We start from the raw sequence: 19,742 nt of genomic DNA on the forward strand, positions 1-19,742 counted from the left end.
CCCACCAGGCCCCCGTCCCTTCCCAGAGCCAGGGGAAGAACCCAGGAGTCCTGGCTCCCAGGCCTCCGTCCCCTACTCTAACCCACCAGGCCCCCGTCCCTTCCCAGAGCCAGGGGAAGAACCCAGGAGTCCTGGCTCCCAGGCCTCCGTCCCCTACTCTAACCCACCAGGCCCCCGTCCCTTCCCAGAGCCAGGGGAAGAACCCAGGAGTCCTGGCTCCCAGGCCTCCGTCCCCTACTCTAACCCACCAGGCCCCCGTCCCTTCCCAGAGCCAGGGGAAGAACCCAGGAGTCCTGGCTCCCAGGCCTCCGTCCCCTACTCTAACCCACCAGGCCCCCGTCCCTTCCCAGAGCCAGGGGAAGAACCCAGGAGTCCTGGCTCCCAGGCCTCCGTCCCCTACTCTAACCCACCAGGCCCCCGTCCCTTCCCAGAGCCAGGGGAAGAACCCAGGAGTCCTGGCTCCCAGGCCTCCGTACCCTACTCTAACCCACCAGGCCCCCGTCCCTTCCCAGAGCCAGGGGAAGAACCCAGGAGTCCTGGCTCCCAGGCCTCCGTACCCTACTCTAACCCACCAGGCCCCCGTCCCTTCCCAGAGCCAGGGGAAGAACCCAGGAGTCCTGGCTCCCAGGCCTCCGTACCCTACTCTAACCCACCAGGCCCCCGTCCCTTCCCAGAGCCAGGGGAAGAACCCAGGAGTCCTGGCTCCCAGGCCTCCGTCCCCTACTCTAACCCACCAGGCCCCCGTCCCTTCCCAGAGCCAGGGGAAGAACCCAGGAGTCCTGGCTCCCAGGCCTCCGTCCCCTACTCTAACCCACCAGGCCCCCGTCCCTTCCCAGAGCCAGGGGAAGAACCCAGGAGTCCTGGCTCCCAGGCCTCCGTCCCCTACTCTAACCCACCAGGCCCCCGTCCCTTCCCAGAGCCAGGGGAAGAACCCAGGAGTCCTGGCTCCCAGGCCTCCGTCCCCTACTCTAACCCACCAGGCCCCCGTCCCTTCCCAGAGCCAGGGGAAGAACCCAGGAGTCCTGGCTCCCAGGCCTCCGTACCCTACTCTAACCCACCAGGTCCCTGTCCCTTCCCAGAGCCAGGGGAAGAACCCAGGAGTCCTGGCTCCCAGCCCCCCACTGTTCTGACCACTAGACCCCACTCCCCTCCCAGAGCCAGGGACAGAACCCAGGAGTCCTGGCTCCCAGGCCCCCCGTCAGAGGCAACGTGTGTGTGTCTGTGTGTGGACGGGGGGGGTGTCACATGCCCCTCCCCAGATTTCTACCAGGGTTTGCCAGCTGGGCCCCCTCCCTGGGCAGCAGCTCCCAGAGCTGGGGAGCTGCATGGAGGGGCTGCTGAGGGATGTGCCTGGGAGGAGCGTGACTCAAGCTGTTCCCGGGGGGAGGGGGACAAACCTTTAAATTGTGCCCCCCCACCAACTATCAGCAAGTACCAGTCGTCGCTGCCCCCTGTGCTCTAACCACTAGACCCCACTCCCTTCCCGGAGCCAGGGATAGAACCCAGGAGTCCTGGCTCCCAGCCCCCCCTGCTCTAACCACTAGACCCCACTCCCTTCCCGGAGCCAGGGATAGAACCCAGGAGTCCTGGCTCCCAGTCCTCCACTCTAACCACAAGATCCCTGTCTGCTCCCAGAGCCAGGGACAGAACCCAGGAGTCCTGGCTCCTAGCCCCCCAGTGCTCTAACCCACCAGACCCAGGGACCTGGGCTCTCCCAGATGGATTCAGACAGGGGCAGAGGCTGCCACTCGCTAGCTACGATGTGAGCCGGGGCTGTTCCTTAAGTGGGGGGTGGGGGCGTGTCCCCCTGCTCAATCCGTGGGGTGCACTGCGCCCCCCCTTTGCAGGGCTAAGACCCCTCCGCTCACTGCTCTCCCCTCCGCTCGTCTCCCCCTCCAGCTGCCGCCTCCCCACTGCCCGCGGGGGCCATGGAAGCCAATCCGTCCCTGCTGGACACCGTCGGGGTGGGGGACCTGGTGCTGCTGGACCCCCTGTCGGAGGAGTCGCTGCTGCAGAACCTCAAGGAGCGGTTCCGGCACCAGGAGATTTACGTAGGTGTCGGGGGCTGCACAGGGGGGAGCAATGGGGCGGATCAGGGGCTCCCCCCGCCCTAGGAGAGGGAGCTCTTGTGACCCCCCCCCACGCTTCGCTCTCCCCCCCCGCGCGCTCATGGCCTCCGCGTTCCCTCCCCAGACATACATCGGGAACGTGGTGATCTCCGTGAACCCCTACCGGCCCCTGCCCATCTACTCCCCGCAGACGGTGGAGAATTACCGCAACTGCAACTTCTTCGCCCTCAAGCCGCACATGTGAGTGGGCCGGGCGGGGGCCATCGCTGAGCGAGCCCCCCTGGGTGGGGACAAACTCGGGAGTCAGGGAATGGGGCTCGGGGCCTTTCCCTCTAGGGGGCGCCAGCTCCCCTCTGGCCCCAGGGCAGGGACTGGCTGGCTCAGGGGGGCGGGGAATGGGGCTCGGGGCCTGTCTCCTCTAGGGGGCGCCGGCTCTGATCCATCCCCAGGGCAGGGACTGGCTGGCTCAGGGGGGCGGGGAATGGGGCTCGGGGCCTGTCTCCTCTAGGGGGCGCCGGCTCTGATCCATCCCCAGGGCAGGGACTGGCTGGCTCAGGGGGTGGGGAATGGGGCTCGGGGCCTTTCCCTCTAGAGGGCGCCGGCTCTGATCTGGCCCCAGGACAGGGACTGGCTGGCTCAGGGGGTGGGGAATGGGGCTCGGGGCCTTTCCCTCTAGGGGGCGCCGGCTCTGATCTGGCCGCAGGACAGGGACTGGCTGGCTCAGTTGGGCGGGGAATGGGGCTCAGGGCCTGTCCCCTCTAGGGGGCGCCGGCTCTGATCTGGCCGCAGGACAGGGACTGGCTGGCTCAGTTGGGCGGGGAATGGGGCTCAGGGCCTGTCCCCTCTAGGGGGCGCCGGCTCTGATCTGGCCGCAGGACAGGGACTGGCTGGCTCAGTTGGGCGGGGAATGGGGCTCAGGGCCTGTCCCCTCTAGGAGGCGCCGGCTCTGATCTGGCCGCAGGTTGACCGGGACTGAAAGCCCTACAAGCCGTGGGGGCCGGCGTGGAGTGTATCAGAGTCTCAAGCCGGGTCCCAGAGCTGGCGGCAAGGGAGGGTTCCCGGCCTGTCCTGTCCCAGGGTGGACGACGAGTCCACAACGGGCTTATGTATAATTGAGTCAAACCTGTGCATGCTCAGAGTCACTGACAGGTTCAGCGCCGCTCGCAGGAGCGTTTGCTTGGGGGGGGGGGGGGGGGATAGGAAAAACATTGTGTGATATGGTGCCCCTCACTCCTGATTCGCAGCCCCCTGCTAGCCCAGCCGAGACCCCTGAGGCCGGGCCTCCAGCCAGGCTCTTGGGCTGGGGAGTGGGGAGCCCTGGCCGGGGCCGGGGAGCGGGATCTGTCCCTTTCTAACCCCTCTCCCTTCACCCACCCGACCACCCCCTTATAGCTACGCGATCGCTGACGATGCCTATCGCTCCCTGCGGGACCGTGACAAGGACCAGTGCATCCTGATCACGGGCGAGAGCGGCGCGGGCAAGACGGGTGAGGAGAGGACGCCCGCCCCTGGCAGAGCCTGGGGGCGGGGGCTAGGGATGGCATGCGAACCCTGCGGGGTCGTCAGCTGAGTCATTCCCACAGGGAGCAGGGCCCAGGTTTCGGGCAGCCGGAGGTGGCGCTTGCAGGGGGGTGGTGGGCATGAGGGGAGGTCGTGGGGGGGTCCCTGCTGGAGTCACCCCCTGTTCTCTGCAGCCAGGAGGCTGACGGGCCCCAACGGCCGGGCCGTTGCTTGTCCCCGCAGAGGCCAGCAAGCAGGTGATGTCTTACGTGGCGGCCGTGTGTGGCAAGGGTGAGGAGGTGAACCAGGTGAAGGAGCAGCTGCTGCAGTCCAACCCGGTGCTGGAAGGTGGGTACCCCCCGGCCCTGAGAAGAACCTCTAGTTCCCCCGCCGGGGCCTGGCCGGTTCGTGCCCCAGAGCCCGGCCTGGGGGGTGTCAGAGGCCACGGGGCTCCCAGCTGTTCCCCCCCGCCAGGGCCTGGCCGGTTCGTGCCCCGGAGCCCGGCCTGGGGGTGTCAGAGGCCACGGGGCTCCCAGCTGTTCCCCCCGCCGGGGCCTGGCCGGTTCGTGCCCCGGAGCCTGGCCTGGGGGGTGTCAGAGGCCACGGGGCTCCCAGCTGTTCCCCCCCGCCGGGAACCTGACCCAGGCTGGCTCTCCCCCAAGCTCGTCTGACCCTCCCCCCACACCAGCCTCGAACCCCGGCCACACCCCACAGCAGGGAGCCCCCCGCGCTCTGCCCGTGGCCACGTCCCCCACACCTGCTCCACCCCAGAGGGGCTGCCCTACAGCAGGCGGGGTGGGGGGGGAATCCCAGGAAAGGTACAAATAACGATTCTCTCCCCCCCGCCCCGTTCTCGTCGCAGCCTTCGGTAACGCCAAGACCATCCGCAACGACAACTCCTCCAGATTCGTGAGTGGTTCTGCCTCCAGCCCCCCCGCATACCCCCGGGACTCTTGTCCACCCAGCATCTCCCTCCCCCGCCCTCCCGACTCCCGTCCCCCTCCCCCGCGACTCCTGTCCCCCCAGCATCTCCCTCCCCCACCCTCACGACTCTCCCCCCCCCAGCATCCTCCCCCCCCCCCTCCCGACTCCCATCCCCATCCCCCCAGAGTCCCCCTCCCCCACCCTCACGACTCCCGTCCCCCTCCCCCGCGACTCTTGGCCTCCCAGAGTCCCCCTCCCCCACCATCACGACTCTCGTCCCCCCCTCGACTCATGTCCCCCCAGGGTCCCCCTCCCCCGCCCTCCTGACTCCTATCCCCCTCCCCCATGATTCATGTCCCCCCAGCCTCCCCCTCCCCCAAGACTCCCATCTCCCCAAACGTCCCCCTCCCCTGTAACTCATGTCCCCCCAATGCCACCCTCCCCCACCCTCCCAATTCCCATCCCTCTCCCCCGCCCTCACAATTCCCATCCCCCCAACATCCCCCTCCCCCACCCTCGTGACCCCCGTCCTGCCCTGCCCCCTGACTCGTCCATCTCTGTCTCTCCCAGGGCAAGTACATGGACGTGGAGTTTGACTTCAAGGGCCAGCCCCTGGGCGGTGTCATCAGCAACTGTAAGTGCCCCGAGCCCCCCTTCCCCGCGGGCAGGGGCTGGGCTGGGCCCGGGGCCAGCGGCTCCGTGTGGGGCCAGCCAGAGAGGAGCGTGTGGGCACCGTGCCCTCCAGCGTGTGCCAGGGGCAGCGCCGTGTGCCAGGACCTGGCAGGGACTGGGTTAAGACCGGAGCGGGACCGGGGGGCCTTTCCGGAGGGGGGCGGGGGCGGCACATGGCCGAGGCTCCCAGCTGCTTCCACCCCTTAGCTGGAGCTTCGGCTTCCCGCGGGGAGCAGGGCCACAGATCCGTTCCCAGCCCGACACAATGGAACAATAGGGGCTGGACCCCCGCCCAGCATCCCTCCCCGAGCATCCGGCTCCCCGCCCCCTCCAGCACCAACCGGGGCCCTGACATACCCACGCCCAGTGCCCCCCGCTGGGCACAGAGACTGCCCCCTGGCGACCCCTGGGGCACCAGTTCCCCCCCCCAGCAGCCTCCCGGGCACTGCTCCCCTCGGCGGTGATGTGTGTGACCCTAAGGCTGAGCCGGGGATCCCCCGTGTCTCCCCTCTGCAGACCTGCTGGAGAAATCCCGCGTCGTGAGACACGTCAAAGGGGAGAGGAATTTCCACATCTTCTACCAGCTCCTGGCCGGGGGATCTGACCAGCTCCTGAGTACGGCTGGGACCCCCTGGGCTGGGGGATGGGGTTTGGGCTGCATCGGCCGGGCCGGGCTGGGGGACGGGGTTTGGGCAGTGCCCCCACTGGGCTGGGGGACGGGGAAGGGGTTTGGCCTCCGTCGACCAGGCCGGGCTGGGGGCCGGGGATGAGGTTTTTGGGCTGCGTCGGCCGGGCTGGGCTGGGGACGGGGTTTGGGCAATGCCCCCACTGGGCTGGGGGCCGGGCACAGGGTTTGGGCTGCGTTGGCCAGGCTGGGCTGGGAGATGAGGTTTTTGGGCTGCGTTGGCTGGGAATCTGGGGACGGGGTTTGGGGCCCATCACAGCAGCCGCAGCCCGGGCAGGGCCGGGTGGGGGGACCCAGGCGGGAGCCTGCTCCGGGCTCAGCCGCGGCCTGTCCCCTCTCGCAGGGGAGCTGAAGCTGGAGCGGGACTGCGGACGCTACGGATACCTCGGCCGGGAGAACCCCAGCCTGCCGGGCATGGACGACGCGGCCAACTTCCGAGCTGTTCAGGTCCAGCCTCGAGGTGGGGGGTGGGGGGCGGGTGAATCGGTCTGTCTCCCTGCCCCCGAAATCCCCACACTGCCCCCCGGTCACACGGTCACAGGCCCGGTGCTCGGCACCCGCTCCGGATGCCGCCGGCCGGGACTCTGGGGCAGGGTCTCCCCTTGGGGCTCACTGCCCCCGGACAAGGAGCCGGCTCGGCTTCAGCGCCTCGTGGGTCTGCCCTCGGTCACCCCGTGAGCTCCCCTGGGGGAGCCTGACACCCCCCCAAGGGCCCTGCCCCCCACCCGCGGCCGGCAGTGACTCCCAGCCAGCGGGTGAGAGGCGGGTTGTTCGTCGCCGGGAACCCAGCGTAGGACAGAGCTGGTTAGCACCCACCAGGGACGCTCAGCAAAGTGCATCTGGGGGGGGAGCCAGAGCCCACGGCCCTCCCCCTGAGTCCCAACCCAGGAGACTGACCCCTTCCAGCTGCCCAGCCACAGTGTCCCCCCCGCTGTCCCCCCTCCGCTCCTCCCCCCCCGCTTTGTCTCTTTCCCGGGCCAGCAGGTCACCTGGTCTGCACCAGCACCTCCGGCTGATCCTTGCAGAGGAGGGGGCCCATCAGTTGCCACCCTTCAGAGTGTCGACCGTTCTCGGCAGCCTGTCGGCCGTCACACCTGCTCTCTAGGGGTCGCTGCGATGACGCACCTTATCCTACACCACCGAGATACTTGAGTAGCACAGAGGGGAAACTGAGGCACACACCGTTTTCAGAGACAACATTAAGAACATTCCCACTTTGTCACATCCCCCAAACTCTGCACTGGTCTGTCTCCCTGGCAGGACGCCATGACGGTCATCGGCTTCTCGCCGGCCGAGGTGCAGGCGCTGCTGGAGGTGGCCGCCGTGGTGCTCAAGCTGGGGAACGTACAGCTGGGCAGCCAGTTCCAGGCCAGCGGGATCGAGTCCTGCAGCATCCAGGACACCCAAGGTCAGGCGGGGACCCGCAGTGGGATGGGACCCCTGCCCTCGGCCCAGGCGCGGCTCCCCCATTTCCCTTCCCGAGGCCCCCTCTCCTGGGTGTGACCCACCCCCTCCCTGGTCCCGTGACGGTCTCGCCTCCTGCCCCGGCAGCCCAGCCCCCCCCAGGCGTTGTTCCCCAGGGAGCTAACCAGCCTCTCCCCGTGCAGCCGTGCGGGAGATCTGCGAGCTGATCGGCCTGCCGGAGAGCGTCCTGGAGAAGGCCCTGTGCTCCCGCACCGTGGAGGCCAAGAAGGAGAAGGTGGTGACGGGTCTGAGCGTGGCCCAGGTGAGCGGGGGGACGGGGCGGGAGGCCCAGAGCCAGACCCGTTCCCTTGGCCGCCCCCAGCGTGTGCCGACGTCTCCGTCAGCCCCCCCACAAACCCTGTACCCCCGGGTCTCCTCCCAGCGCCCCCCGGGCGGGGCTGAGCCGCGTTCGCCCCCCAGCCTCCGGCCCCCTCTTCCCAGGGCTGTGCCAGGCTCGGGCTTTTCTGAGTCAGTCCCACGGCCACGGGAGCTCCCTGGTGCCCGGCAGGGCCTGGCGCTGAGACGTGAGGCTGGGGGAGGTCTCTTGTGTGAGCCACCCCGGCTTGCGGCTGAAATCACCAGCTCAGGAGCAGGTTCCCCCCAACACGCGTGGTTCCCGGCCCCGGGGTCCCTCTGAGCCACCCCCGTGCAGCCGCCAGCCTCCAGCCCCTTTGCCTCCGTCCTAGGGCTGCTCCGGGCGGGACGCCCTGGCGAAGAACATCTACAACCGGCTCTTCAACTGGCTGGTGAACCGCATCAATGCCAGCATCAAGGTGGGTGTGCTGGAGACACCGGCCCCGGGTGGGGCCCGAACCCCTCGGCGCGGGAGCCCCCCGGCCAAGGCGCAGGAGCTGCTGTGTGTAGCCCGGCTAGCGGGGAGGTGGACAGTGGCTGTCGGACTCCCTGGTCTCATCCCCGCTGTCTCCCGGTGCCCCCCCTTCCACCTCCCCGTCCCCCCATCCGCCAACTTCACCCCTTCGCCCTTCGCCCTGCCCCCCTCCCCGGGCTTTGCTGGAGCTCTTGTGCCGAACCATCCAACGGCAGCGCCCCCCCCGCCCCCCGCGACCCCTGCCCCCTCTGTGGAGCCCAGGCTGGGCCTTCGGGACGTGGCGAGTTCGTGGGTAACAAGCCCCCCGTGTTTGCCCAGGTGGACTCAAGCGAGCGGAGGAAGGTGATGGGAGTTCTGGACATTTACGGCTTTGAGATTTTCCAGGTTGGTGCTGGGTGTGGCACCCACGCGGGGCAGCGGGCACCTGGGGAGCCTAGAGTGGGGATAGCAGGGGCTGCGGGTCGGGAATGAGGGGCACCGGCAGAGCTGTGGGGAGGGGTGGGAACCTTGCCATGCTCCTGGCTTCCTGGGTGCGGCACCCTCCTGCCCAGAGCAGCAGCCCCAGGTTGGGGGGGGGGGGGAACGTGGCCCCGAATCCTCGTCCCACGGGCCCTTCTGCCTTCTCCTTCCCGCCCAGAACAACAGCTTCGAACAGTTCGTCATCAACTACTGCAACGAGAAGCTGCAGCAGGTCTTCATCCTGATGACGCTGAAGGAGGAGCAGGAGGAATACGTGCGGGAGGTAATGGGAGCCCTGGGCCGGGGGGGCTCCGGGAAGCCCTGTCGTTCCCCTGCCGATACGGGCACCCCCCTGCCTGGCGTAGCGCTCCGATGGCAGCCCAGCGAACGGCACAGCGAGGGCGGCCGACGGGCGACCTTTGGCACTGAAGTGACAGGCCTTTAGCCAGGGCTGTCGGGAAGGGGGGGTTGAGAATGACGTCCCCCCCCCCCCCCCGTTCGGGAGTCCACAAGCTGCTCCAGCGACCCCGCCCAGCAGCTGCCGGCAGCCCGGCCACCGGCACGCGCGGGCGGATTTGGCGGCACCGTAACAGGAAGGTTGGGAATAAAGACGCGCCGAGCCCCGGGGCTCCGGACGTCCTGTTCCCCCTGAAGCCGGGGGCGGGGTTGGAATCCCCCAGTGAGAACCGCGGCCGGTGGGGTGTGTGGGGACCGCGTGGCTCAGCACGGTCACGGGGCCAGAGCAATGGGTCAGACAGACGCGGCGGCGGCTGCTTTGTTCGGTTCGGTTCCTGGCCCAGGGCCACCCCGTGGGATCCCTTCGAACCGGCCCTGTCCTGCTTCCTGTTCCCGGCGTCAAATCCACCTGCTGGGTGCTTAAAAATCCCGCGCGGGCGTCTCTCGGCTCTGCCCCTTGCCAGCTCTCCGGACAGCGGGTTTGTGGAGACGCTTAGCACAGCCGCCGGCCAGTGAACCCAGCGACTTTCTCCAGACTGGGACGGGGGCTCGGATTCCAGCTCCCCCCCCCCCCCCCCCCGCCTCTGGTGTGAGGATCCCAGGCCCCCGCCCGTGCAGCCCAGCCCCCCTCCCAAATCGAGCTGGGCTGGAAGTGAGCGGGGTTCAGGCCCCGAATGCCACTGAAATCCCACCGGCGCCCCGGGCCGTCCCCATCAGCTGGACAGGCCTTTGCTGGTCTTCCCAGCTGGTGCCGCCGCCAGCCAGGTCAGGCTCCAACGGCTGCTCTCCTCCCCAGGGCATCCAGTGGACACCAGTGGACTTTTTTGACAACAGCATCATCTGCAGCTTGATTGAGGACGTGAGTGGCTGGTTGAGCGACGGCCGGTGGTGATGGGACCAGCTCTTGGCGGGAGGGGGCCTGCGGGCGAGGGCTCCCCACCCCTGGGCAGACCAGCCAGGACAAAGCATGGGCACCGCTTACCGGCCCTAAACAGGGGCCAGGCCCAGTCCCTGCCAAGGGGGCATTTCGCCTCCTCAGCCCTTGCTGGTTTGCCACAATTGGCCTTTTCTGTACAGGAAAGAAATAGCAGAGGGCTGCGGGTCAGGAGTGTGGGGCACCATGGAGCTGCGGGGGGGGACCCAGGGCTGGGGTAGCAGGGGCTGCGGGTCGGGAGTGAGGGGCACCGGCCGAGCTGGGGGTGGGGAGCCCAGGGCTGGGCTAGCAGGCGGCTGCAGGTCGGGAGTGAGGGGCACCGGCAGAGTTGGGGGGAGCCCAGGGCTGGGCTAGCAGGCGGCTGCGGGTCGGGAGTGAGGGGCACCGGCAGAGCTGGGGGTGGGGAGCCCAGGGCTGGGGTAGCAGGGGCTGCGGGTCGGGAATGCGGGGCGCTGCGGACTGGGCTGGCCTCAGGTCCGTGACCCGCCGGCTCTGCGCAGAGCAAGGCCGGGATCCTGGCCATGCTGGACGAGGAATGCCTGCGCCCCGGGGTGGTGACCGAGGAGACCTTCCTGGCCAAGCTGAACCAGGTTTGTGCCAGCCACAAGCACTACGAGAGCAGAGCCACGCAGAACGCCCGGCACGTCACGGACGCCAGCCTGGCCGGCCCCTGCTTCCGCGTCCACCACTACGCCGGCAAGGTGAGCTCCCAGCATGCACTGCTTGGGCTTGGGGGGCCCCAGACTGCCCCGCGTGGGGCGGCCTTTGTAGGCTCCAGTGGTTAGACAAGGGAGCACCTGGCTCTGGGAGGGGAGTGGGGTCTAGGGGTTAGAGCGGGGGGTGGGGTGGGAGCCAGGACTCCTGGGTTCTGTCCCTGGCTCTGGAAGGGGAGTGGGGTCTAGGGGTTAGAGCAGGGGGCTGGGAGCCAGGACTCCTGGGTTCTATCCCGGATCTGGGAGGGGAGTGGGGTCTAGGGGTTAGAGCAGGAAAGCCGCGAGCGGGCTGGGAGCCAGGACTCTCTGCCTCAGGGTCCCTTCCACCCCCCCGGCCCTGGGGAGTTAGGGGAGCCCCTGCCAGTGACGCTTTGGGTCCCTCCCCCCGCAGGTGACCTACAATGTGACGGGGTTCGTGGAGAAGAACAACGACCTGCTGTTCCGCGACCTCTCGCAGGCCATGTGGAAAGCTCGGCACGAACTGCTGCGCTCCCTCTTCCCCGAGGGGGACCCCCAGAAAGCCTCCCTCCGGCGCCCCCCCACCGCCGGCTCCCAGTTCAAGGCCTCCATCGCCACGCTCATGAAGAACCTGTACTCCAAGAACCCCAACTACATCAGGTGGCCAGGGACGGGGTGGGAGCAGGGCTAGAGCTCAGCGTCTGCCGCTCTCAAACCCAGGCACTATGGGAGAATCTCCCTGGCTGTGAGCAGTGTAGGGGCTCTGACACACAGTGGAGTGAGGGGAGAAACTCCCCAGCTATGAGCAGTGTAGGGGCTTTGACACATAGCAGAGCGAGTGGAGACTCTCTCCCAGCTGCGAAGGGGCTCTGACACACAGCGGAGCGAGGGGAGAAACTCCCCAGCAATGAGCAGTGTAGGGGGTTTGACACAGAGCAGAGCGAGGGGAGACTCTCTCCCAGCTGTGTAGGGGCTCTGACACACAGCGGAGTGAGGGGAGAAACGCCCCAGCTATGAGCAGTGTAGGGGCTCTGACACACAGCAGAGAGAGGGGAGAAATTCCCTGGCTCTCAGCAGTGATGGGGCTTTGACACACAGTGGAGCAAGGGGAGAAATTCCCTGGGCTGTTAGCAGTGGAGGGGCTTTGACATGCACTGGCATGAGGGGAGAATCTCCCTGGGCTGTGAGCATTGCAGGGGCTTTGACACACAGCGGAGCCGTCTTTAACCTCCTCCCCTCTCCGGCTCAGGTGCATCAAACCCAACGACAACAAAGAGCCTGGCGTGTTCACGGATGGGCTGGTGCAGATGCAGGTCCGGTACCTGGGGCTCCTGGAGAACGTGCGGGTGCGGCGGGCCGGCTACGCCTACCGGCAGGGCTACGAGCCATGCCTGGAGCGCTACAAGATGCTCTGCAAGCAGACCTGGCCCAAGTGGAAGGGGGGTGCCAGGTAGGGGGGGCGAGGAGCACGGGGGGGGGATTGTGGGGGCTGGGAGCACCCTGCTGGGTGGGGGGCAGCCTGGGAGGGGAGCTGGATGTGCCCCCCGTGGGGGGATGCTGAGAAGGGGAGCGCTGGGGGGGGGAGGTGTCAGCCCCACGCAGGGAGTGTTGGGGGGCGGGAGGTAGCAGAGGCGCTGGCAGTGCCCGGGGGGGGAGGGCGTAGCAGCGACCGGCTCAGCCCCATGGCGCTGCCCCCCTCTCGTGGGTCACCACCCTGGCCCGGGCCCCCCCCTGCCGGCCCCGCCCCTGCCTGTGCTCCTGCAGTGGGGTGGCTTCCTGGGGCCCAGCGCTTCCCCCTGGGAGTTTCCTGCCGGCTGCCGGGGGAGGGTGGGGGACAGGAACCTGAGCCCGGTGTTTGGTGCAGGGACGGCGTCCAGGCCCTGCTGACCGACCTGTGCATCCCCCCGGTGGAGCTGGCGTACGGGCACACCAAGATCTTCATCCGCACCCCACGCACCGTGAGTCCCTGGGGGGCTGGGGCGGGGGGAGGGGAATGGGCTAATCCGAGACGGGGGGGGGTTGCATGGGAAGACCCCTGGTTGGGGAGGGGGCAGTGGAACAACCCGAGCTGGGGACGTTCCCCCCTGCTGGGGGACGCTAGGGGGGAGGGGCTGTGCCCCCAAGCCTCCCTCTAGCTAGATCCCCCCTCTGCTTTGGGGGCATCCACCGGTCTGGGGCGTGTCCAGCTGCCAATGCCAAGTGCTGCCCCCTGGCCTTTCCAGCCGGCGTCCCGAGAGAGAGGGCCACTGGCCTGGGGGCTGGGCCGTGGGGTGTCCAGGGCTGGAGAGAGGGGAGGACCCCGAGCTCAGACCAGACGCCAGGGAAAGGTCCCTGCCGACCCCTTCCATGGCGGGGGTGTCCGCGTGCTCCTGCCGCAGGCGGCACCTGAAGGGTTAACATGCTCGGGGGGGGGGGCGTCCTGGCTCCCCTGCCTGGCTTTGACCCTCCTGGTGCCCCCCCCCCCCCCAGCTCTTCGACCTGGAGGACAGGCGCCGGCTGCGCGTGGCTGATCTGGCCTCGCTGATCCAGGCCACCTACCGCGGCTGGAGGTGCCGCACTCACTACCAGCAGATGCGCAAGAGCCAGATCGTCATCTCGGCCTGGTTCCGGGGACAGGCGGTAACTCCCCCCCCCCCATCTCCTCCCGCTTCCCCTCAGCCCCGGGGGGCGGCCCTTAGCTTGGCTGCTCTCCCCTCCTCCCACCTGCTCTGGATCGGGGCCCCTCCCTGACCCGGGCGGGAGTTTGCTCAGGCGAACGCCACTTCCCGAGGGGAATTTCTTAGGTGGGTTACCCGGCCCGGATCAGGGCCCCATTGCGCCCAGACATGGAGGGAGGGACGCAAGCCAGGCCCTGCCCCACGGCGCGGATGAGGGACGGAGGATCGTCCCCTTACCCAAAGTCTGCGGCCGAGCCGAGAATAGGACCCAGGCGTCCGGGATCCCTGCCTTAGACCGTCCTGCCCCTTGAACCCTCCGTTCAGACGCAGGGCTGCTTCGGGGGCGGGGGGTGCAAACCCACCAGGACGGGCCCCGGGGGAAAGGTCTTCAGGGCCCCCAGAGCCCGGCCACGGGGAGCCGTGCCCGGCCCTCACTGGCATCTCAACCTAGTCAGCGCCACACGAGTTCCCCGCCCCGCCTGCCGTCGCCCATTGACACCCGGACTTTCCCCTCTGCAGCAAAAGAAGCGGTTCGAGCAGATGAAGAGGTCGGCGTTGCTGATCCAGGCCTGGGTCCGGGGATGGAAGGTGAGGGGCCAGTGCCTCCCGGAGAGCCCCCCCCAGCCAGCGTCTCTCCGGGCCGCCAGCCCACGGGGCCTGCAGGCGCTCGTGGGGGACGAGCCGTCGGGAAGGCGCCGGGGCCCGGTGGGCAGCGGGCGTTTGGCCGGCGTGAGGGAGGCACCGAGGTTTGGCCCTGCGTGGTGGAAACGTTCGCCGGGGATCTTCGCGGGCCGAGTGGGACGTGGGTGCTCGGCGCTCTTGGGGTGCCTGGGATGGGGGGCAGGGGCCCGAGAGAGGGGTGGGCAGGGGGCAGATTGGTACCAGAGCCCCGGTAAGAGGCAGGCTGCATTGGACTGACCCCAGGGGGGCTGTGATTCCGGGGGGTACGGCCTCGCCGGAGCACACCGCCCCCTACAGGACCTGGCCAGTGCCCCACCCGAGTCGCTCCTCCCGGGGCCGGGCTCCTTGGAGTCTCTCGCTCTGTCTCTCCGCGTCTGTCTGTCCTTCCTCCTCCTCCTCCTCCTCCTCAGGGCTCCGGCGGGGCTCTGACCTCTCGCCCTTCCCTCTCCGCAGTCTCGCAGGCTCCTGCGGGAGCTGAAGCACCAGCGACGCTGCAGCCAGGCCGCGGCCACTATTTCTGCCTACTGGAAAGGGTACAAGGTAACAGCAGCCCAGGCGCCGGCCCGGCGCCCCGCTGGGGCCTCTGGGCCGTGGCCTCCGGGCAGCCTCTGCCCACGTCCACCCCGCGGCCGGGCCTCACCTCCCCGCTCGGGGCGCGGCCGGGGAGCCGTCGGGCACCCAGTGCCCAGTTTAACGCGTGCTCGGCCCTTGACTCGATACCGGGCCCAATGCCAGGCACTTTCCCTGCCAGCTGGTCTGCGCCTGCCTCTCTCGCGCTGTCCCGGGCCTGTCCTGTCTTTCCGCCCTGGCCCCCTGTGGGGTTGGGGGCCGCTTGTCTTCTCTGCTCCCTGCCCCGCTCCAGAGCCCGGCCCCGGCTGGGACGGGGGCTCTCCGGGGATGGTCTGGGGCAGCCGGGGAGGGAGCGCGGAGCCCAGGAGAGGTTAGCCAGGAGAGAGGCAGATTCCCCCCCGTCGCCTGGCCCGTCTCTCGCCCCGGCCCACCACGGGGCTGCTCACGGGGACGTCTCCCTTTGCAGACGCGGAAGGAATACAAGAAATATTTCCGCTCTGGGGCGTCCGCCACCCTGGCCAATTTCATCTACAGGAGACTGGTGAGTCGGGGCCGCCCAGGGCTGAGGGAAGGGACAACGGGCTGGAAATCTTCAAAAGCGGGCGCTGAACCGCTTAAGGGACTGGGACATTGGCCCTGTCCCCTCTAGGGGGGCGCCGGCTCCCATCCGGCCCCAAGGCGTGGGACTGGCTGGCTCAGGGGGTGGGGAATGGGGCAGGGGCTTGTCCCCTCTAGGGGGCGCTGGCTCCGATCTGGCCCCAGGGCAGGGACTGGCTGGCTCAGGGGGGCAGGGAATGGGGCAGGGGGCTGTCCCCTCTAGGGGGCGCTGGCTCCGATCTGGCCCCAGGGCAGGGACTGGCTGGCTCAGGGGGGCAGGGAATGGGGCAGGGGGCTGTCCCCCTAGGGGGCGCCGGCTCCCATCCAGCCCCAGGGCAGGGACTGGCTGGCTCAGGGGGGCAGGGAATGGGACACGGGGCCTGTCCCCTCTAGGGGGCGCTGGCTTGAATCCGGCCCTAGGATGGGGACTGGCTGGCTCGGGGGGTGGGAGTGGGACCCAGGGCCTTTCCCAGTTGGGTTTTTAAAACGTCCACGCTGGGTTTTGTAAGACTCCAGAACCATTTTCAAACATCTCGAGCCGGCGCTCGCCCTCTGGGGCGCTCTCGCCCCCGCGTTGGACTCTAACCCATTCCCGCTCTAGAACCTCGTCGTTTGCAGTCTAGAACGTTCTGCATTTTCACCCCCTGTGTTTTCTGCTCCCCGTCGCCCAAAGCTGCAAAAGTTTTTCCTGGGGCTGCGGAGGAACCTTCCCCCCCTGGTAGTGACGGATCGCAGCTGGCCCGCCGCCCCCTACAAGTTCCTGGCAAACACCAACGAGGAACTGAAGGAAATATTCTATCCCTGGAAGGTTTGTCGGAGGAGAGGCCAAACCCCGGGCCTGGCTGTCACCGCGGGGAGAGGGGGGAGGGTCTGAACCCCAACTTCCGACATCCTGCCTCCCTCCGCTCCCTCCTTGCACCTTTCTTACCTTCCCCTCTGAACGATTCGGCAGCTGTTCATCAGCTGCCATGTCCGCCCCAGAGGCGGCTGCATTGCAGTGCCGGGGAAGGGAATCCTCTGCAGTGTTGCTCTGTAGCTGGTACCAACAGCTAAAGTGTCCCACCCTAGAGATGGCTGCATGGCAGGGCTGGGTGACCAGGCCCCGTTCAGCAACTTCCCCCTCCCGCTCCGGCGCTGGCTGCGTGGCTGTCCGTCAGCTGCCACGTCCCAATTCCAGAGGTGGCTGCATTTTAGTGGCAGGCGACGCGACCTCTGTAGTTCCACGCCCCTCCCCGCCTCCCTCTGGGTTTTCTTGGCGCACCTGCCCAGCGCGTAATAAATGACAACGGCCCCATCGGCCCGTCTCTGCTCCTGGCCGGGGATCGTCCCGCTGTGATTCCCCATGGCCGTCTCCCTTATTCACCTCCCCTAGGGTCCCGGTGGGCAGTCCCCCCCTTTGCCCTCTCTGCAGGCGGGATCTGGGTTCTGGCCCTGACCCGGCTTTCTCCTCCCCTTGGCAGTGTAAGAAGTATCGCGACCGGCTGACTCCGCAGAGGAAAGCTCTCCTGCAGGACAAGCTGTGTGCCAGCGAGCTCTTCAAAGACAAGAAGACCCTGTATGCCAAGAGGTTAGCATGGGGCGGGGCGGGGCTCAGTCCTCCAGTGGAGGGGGGGCTCAGTCCTCCAGTGGGGGGGCTTGGTCCTCCAGGGGGGGATTCGGTCCTCCAGTGGGGGCTCCCAATCCCAGAGTGGGGGCAGGGCAGCAGGACTCCGGCTCGTGATTTAAAGCGAGGGGTAGGCAGGGCAGGCGGGCGGCTCATGGGTCCCGCGTGGTCTCTTCCAGCCTCCAGCAGTCGTTCCAGGGCGAGTACCTGGGTCTCCAGAAGAACCCCAAGTACCGGGCGCTCCACACCGCGGCCGAGGGCAAACTGGTCCTGGCCGACACCGTGCGAAAAGTCAACCGGGCCAACGGCAAGGTGGGGCGGCCCCTCCCCTCCCCGGGCCGAAGGGCCTCCGCGGGGGAAACCAGCCTCCCCCTGGTCTCTTCTGGGAGCTTGCCCCAAGCCCCGGCTTCCTGCTGTCTTCTCCGCCGGCCGGCTGCAGTGAGGTCTCCCCGGCACACTTCTCTGCTGCCCCCCAACCCGCTCTGTGGGTCGCCCCGGTGTCCCCAGGCCCGGCTGCTCCCCGTCCCCCTCTCCGGGCGTGGGGATAATAAATCCTCGCCCTTCGCTAGCGCGTTTCACCCAGAGATCTCCAAGCGCGCCCCAAAGGAGGTCAGTCTCGTCGTCCCCCTTTTATAGGGGGGAAGCGGAGGCTCTAAGCGGGGCAGTGACTTGCCCGAGGTTACCCCGGCCAGAGCTGGGAACCGAGCCCAGGCCTCCTGTGTGCCCATCCCGGGCGCTCCCCTCTCGGCCACGCTGCTCAGGATCGGGCCCCGACGGGCCGTGCAGTGCACCTGAGGTGCAGGTTAGGGGAGTATCGGCCTGACCCCCCACGTGTCTGGCAGCCCCCACCCGCCCTCACCCTCCCGCCGGCTCCTTTGCAGACGGTTCCCCGGCTCTTCCTGCTCACCAAGAATCACATCATCCTGGCCGACCCCAAGGCCGCCCAGCCCAAAACCGTGGTCAGCCTGAGCGACATCCGGAGTGTCTCGGTCACCCGCTTCTCCGACGGCTTATTCGTCTTGCACCTCAGTGAGGTACGGCCCGGAGGGGGCGGGGGGGCGACGGGGCACAAGGGGTGCTGTGGGCGAAGGGCCAGCGCCCGCGGCTGCCCGGGACCCCCACGAGCTCTTGGGAAAGGATTTTCCAGCGGGGGGAGGCTGTGCGTGACCCCTCTTCCCATAGCTCGTGGGCGGACAGGGGGCGTCACTCATCATCCTTCCGCGCCACGTGGGTCCCCTACTGCGTCAGTCCCGGGGTGTCAGTCGGTGCCACCGTCCCGGCCTCGCTGCAGTGCCGCGTCGGGAGCAGCACGTCCCGTTGGCCCGGGGCTGCCAGCGGTGTGGGGAGGTGGCCGGAGACCCCCCCGCCTGCCCCCGCAGCGAGCTGAAGTGTGGGGGGGCCGTCCCTGTGTGTGCTCCCCCCCCTTAGACCTCCACAGTGGGCGCCAAGGGGGACTTCCTCCTCGTCAGCGACCACCTGATCGAGCTCATCACCAAGCTCCACCAGACGCTGCTGGAGACCACTGCCAAGACCCTCAACCTCCAAGTGGCTGATGAGTAAGGGCAGGGATTGGCCAGAAGGGTGGGTGGGCGGAGCCTGAGCTGGGTGTGAGGGAGAAGAGGAGGCTTCTGATTGGGCTGATGGGCATGACTGTCACCTAGGCGTGTGATGGTCTCTGTCGCCCTCTGGTGGCTTTTGCCTGGAAGAGGATAAGAGTCTGTTACCACTGCTGGCTGAGGGACCCAATCCTCTAGCTCCAGTGGGTTGGAGGCTTGTCCTTCTAGCGCGATGGGGGTTCGAATCCCGCTGCCGGCCCAAGCAGGGTCCCGGCCACCGTGCGAGCGTTTAGCAATGGCCTGGGCAGGCCGGGCTCTGAGTGGCAGCTGTGGCAGCCCAGCACCGCTTGCACCTCCGGCTTTTTCCCCAGCAGGGGGCAGCGTGTTGGGCATCCCTGGGGGGAAGGGAGGAGTGGGGCCGCGCCAGGGACCGGGGCTGATCTCAGAGCGCCCGGGGGTCCGTGCAGGTTCTCCACACAGTTCGGCAAGAGCAGCGTCGCCATCCGGATCGTGGAGACGGCCGAGAAGAACGGGGCGGCGCCCGTCTGCAAAAAGAAAGGCAGCCACAAGATGGAGGTCCTGGTCCACTGAGGCGCCAGGACGTCTGCCGTGCCACGGGGCGGGGATGGCTGGGAAGCCGCCGTGCTAGCAGCTGAGAGCCTGGCGCTCGAGGCCCCATGGCAGGGCGCAATCCCGCCCGGCTGGGGGCACGGACCTTTCTCCTTCCGCTCTGATCCCTGCCAGTCTCTCGGCAAACCCAGGCAGCCCGAGGCCGGGGTCGTGCCCGGCTGGTGAGAGCCCTTCCCTTTCCGTGCCGGGGGGGGGGGGGGGTGGTCTTCGTTCGAGGCCGGCTCCCTGCTCTCGGGTGGGGATCGGTGCAAATAACATTAAATATCCGAGCAAGTCGGACCGGTTCTGCCGCCTGTCGCCGTTATGTGTGTTACTGTCGCGCCAGCCCCCGAGCTCGGGGCCCCGCTGTGCCAGGTGCTGCTCAGACCCCCGGGGAGACCAGCCTGTCCCCAAGGGGCTCCCGAAAATATCCCTGTTTTACAGCCCACGGGTCACTCGGGACGCTCGTGGTGGAGCGGGGGATGGAACCCTGGGATCCCATTAATCAGACACCAGGGTAACGGGGCACAGACGCCACCGGCCTCGGCTGAGGAGCAGAGACGCCGGCGATGGGGCCGGACCAGCTCCAGGAATAGCAGAGGGGCCATCCCGGCTGCTGCCTCTTCTCTGCCGTCCCGGCTTTCTTTTTCCAAGCCAGCAGGTGGAGCAGTTGGCACGGCCCATCTCAAGCCGTGCCGTGGGGCGTAGACACCCCACTTAGGAGCCGGGGGCTCATCGGGCCGGGAGCTTGGGTTCCATTCCTGGCTCTGGGCGCAGGGGTCTATTGGGTTAGCGTGGGGGGGGCT

The 19,742-nt window shown here is 68.2% G+C and overlaps 1 protein-coding gene across 1 annotated transcript; it reads left to right on the top strand.

The window, feature by feature from the left end:
* The first annotated feature begins 1,928 nt into the window (after positions 1-1,928).
* On the top strand, positions 1,929-18,918 carry MYO1A (myosin IA). The gene is made up of 28 exons (XM_065419346.1): positions 1,929-2,051; positions 2,194-2,309; positions 3,462-3,556; positions 3,813-3,917; positions 4,432-4,478; positions 5,064-5,127; positions 5,682-5,780; positions 6,194-6,297; positions 7,111-7,258; positions 7,458-7,576; positions 8,001-8,087; positions 8,462-8,527; positions 8,781-8,885; positions 9,855-9,917; positions 10,493-10,693; positions 11,097-11,323; positions 11,913-12,113; positions 12,528-12,621; positions 13,133-13,282; positions 13,840-13,908; positions 14,455-14,541; positions 15,038-15,112; positions 15,842-15,976; positions 16,629-16,735; positions 16,951-17,083; positions 17,653-17,805; positions 18,200-18,327; positions 18,795-18,918. The coding sequence occupies exons 1-28, from the start codon at positions 1,929-1,931 to the stop codon at positions 18,916-18,918; spliced, it is 3,225 nt and encodes a 1,074-aa protein (XP_065275418.1).
* Positions 18,919-19,742: the final 824 nt, after the last annotated feature.

Source organism: Emys orbicularis, chromosome 19 (genome assembly GCF_028017835.1).
Source record: "Emys orbicularis isolate rEmyOrb1 chromosome 19, rEmyOrb1.hap1, whole genome shotgun sequence".
In the NCBI taxonomy this organism is placed as follows: Eukaryota; Metazoa; Chordata; order Testudines; family Emydidae; genus Emys; species Emys orbicularis.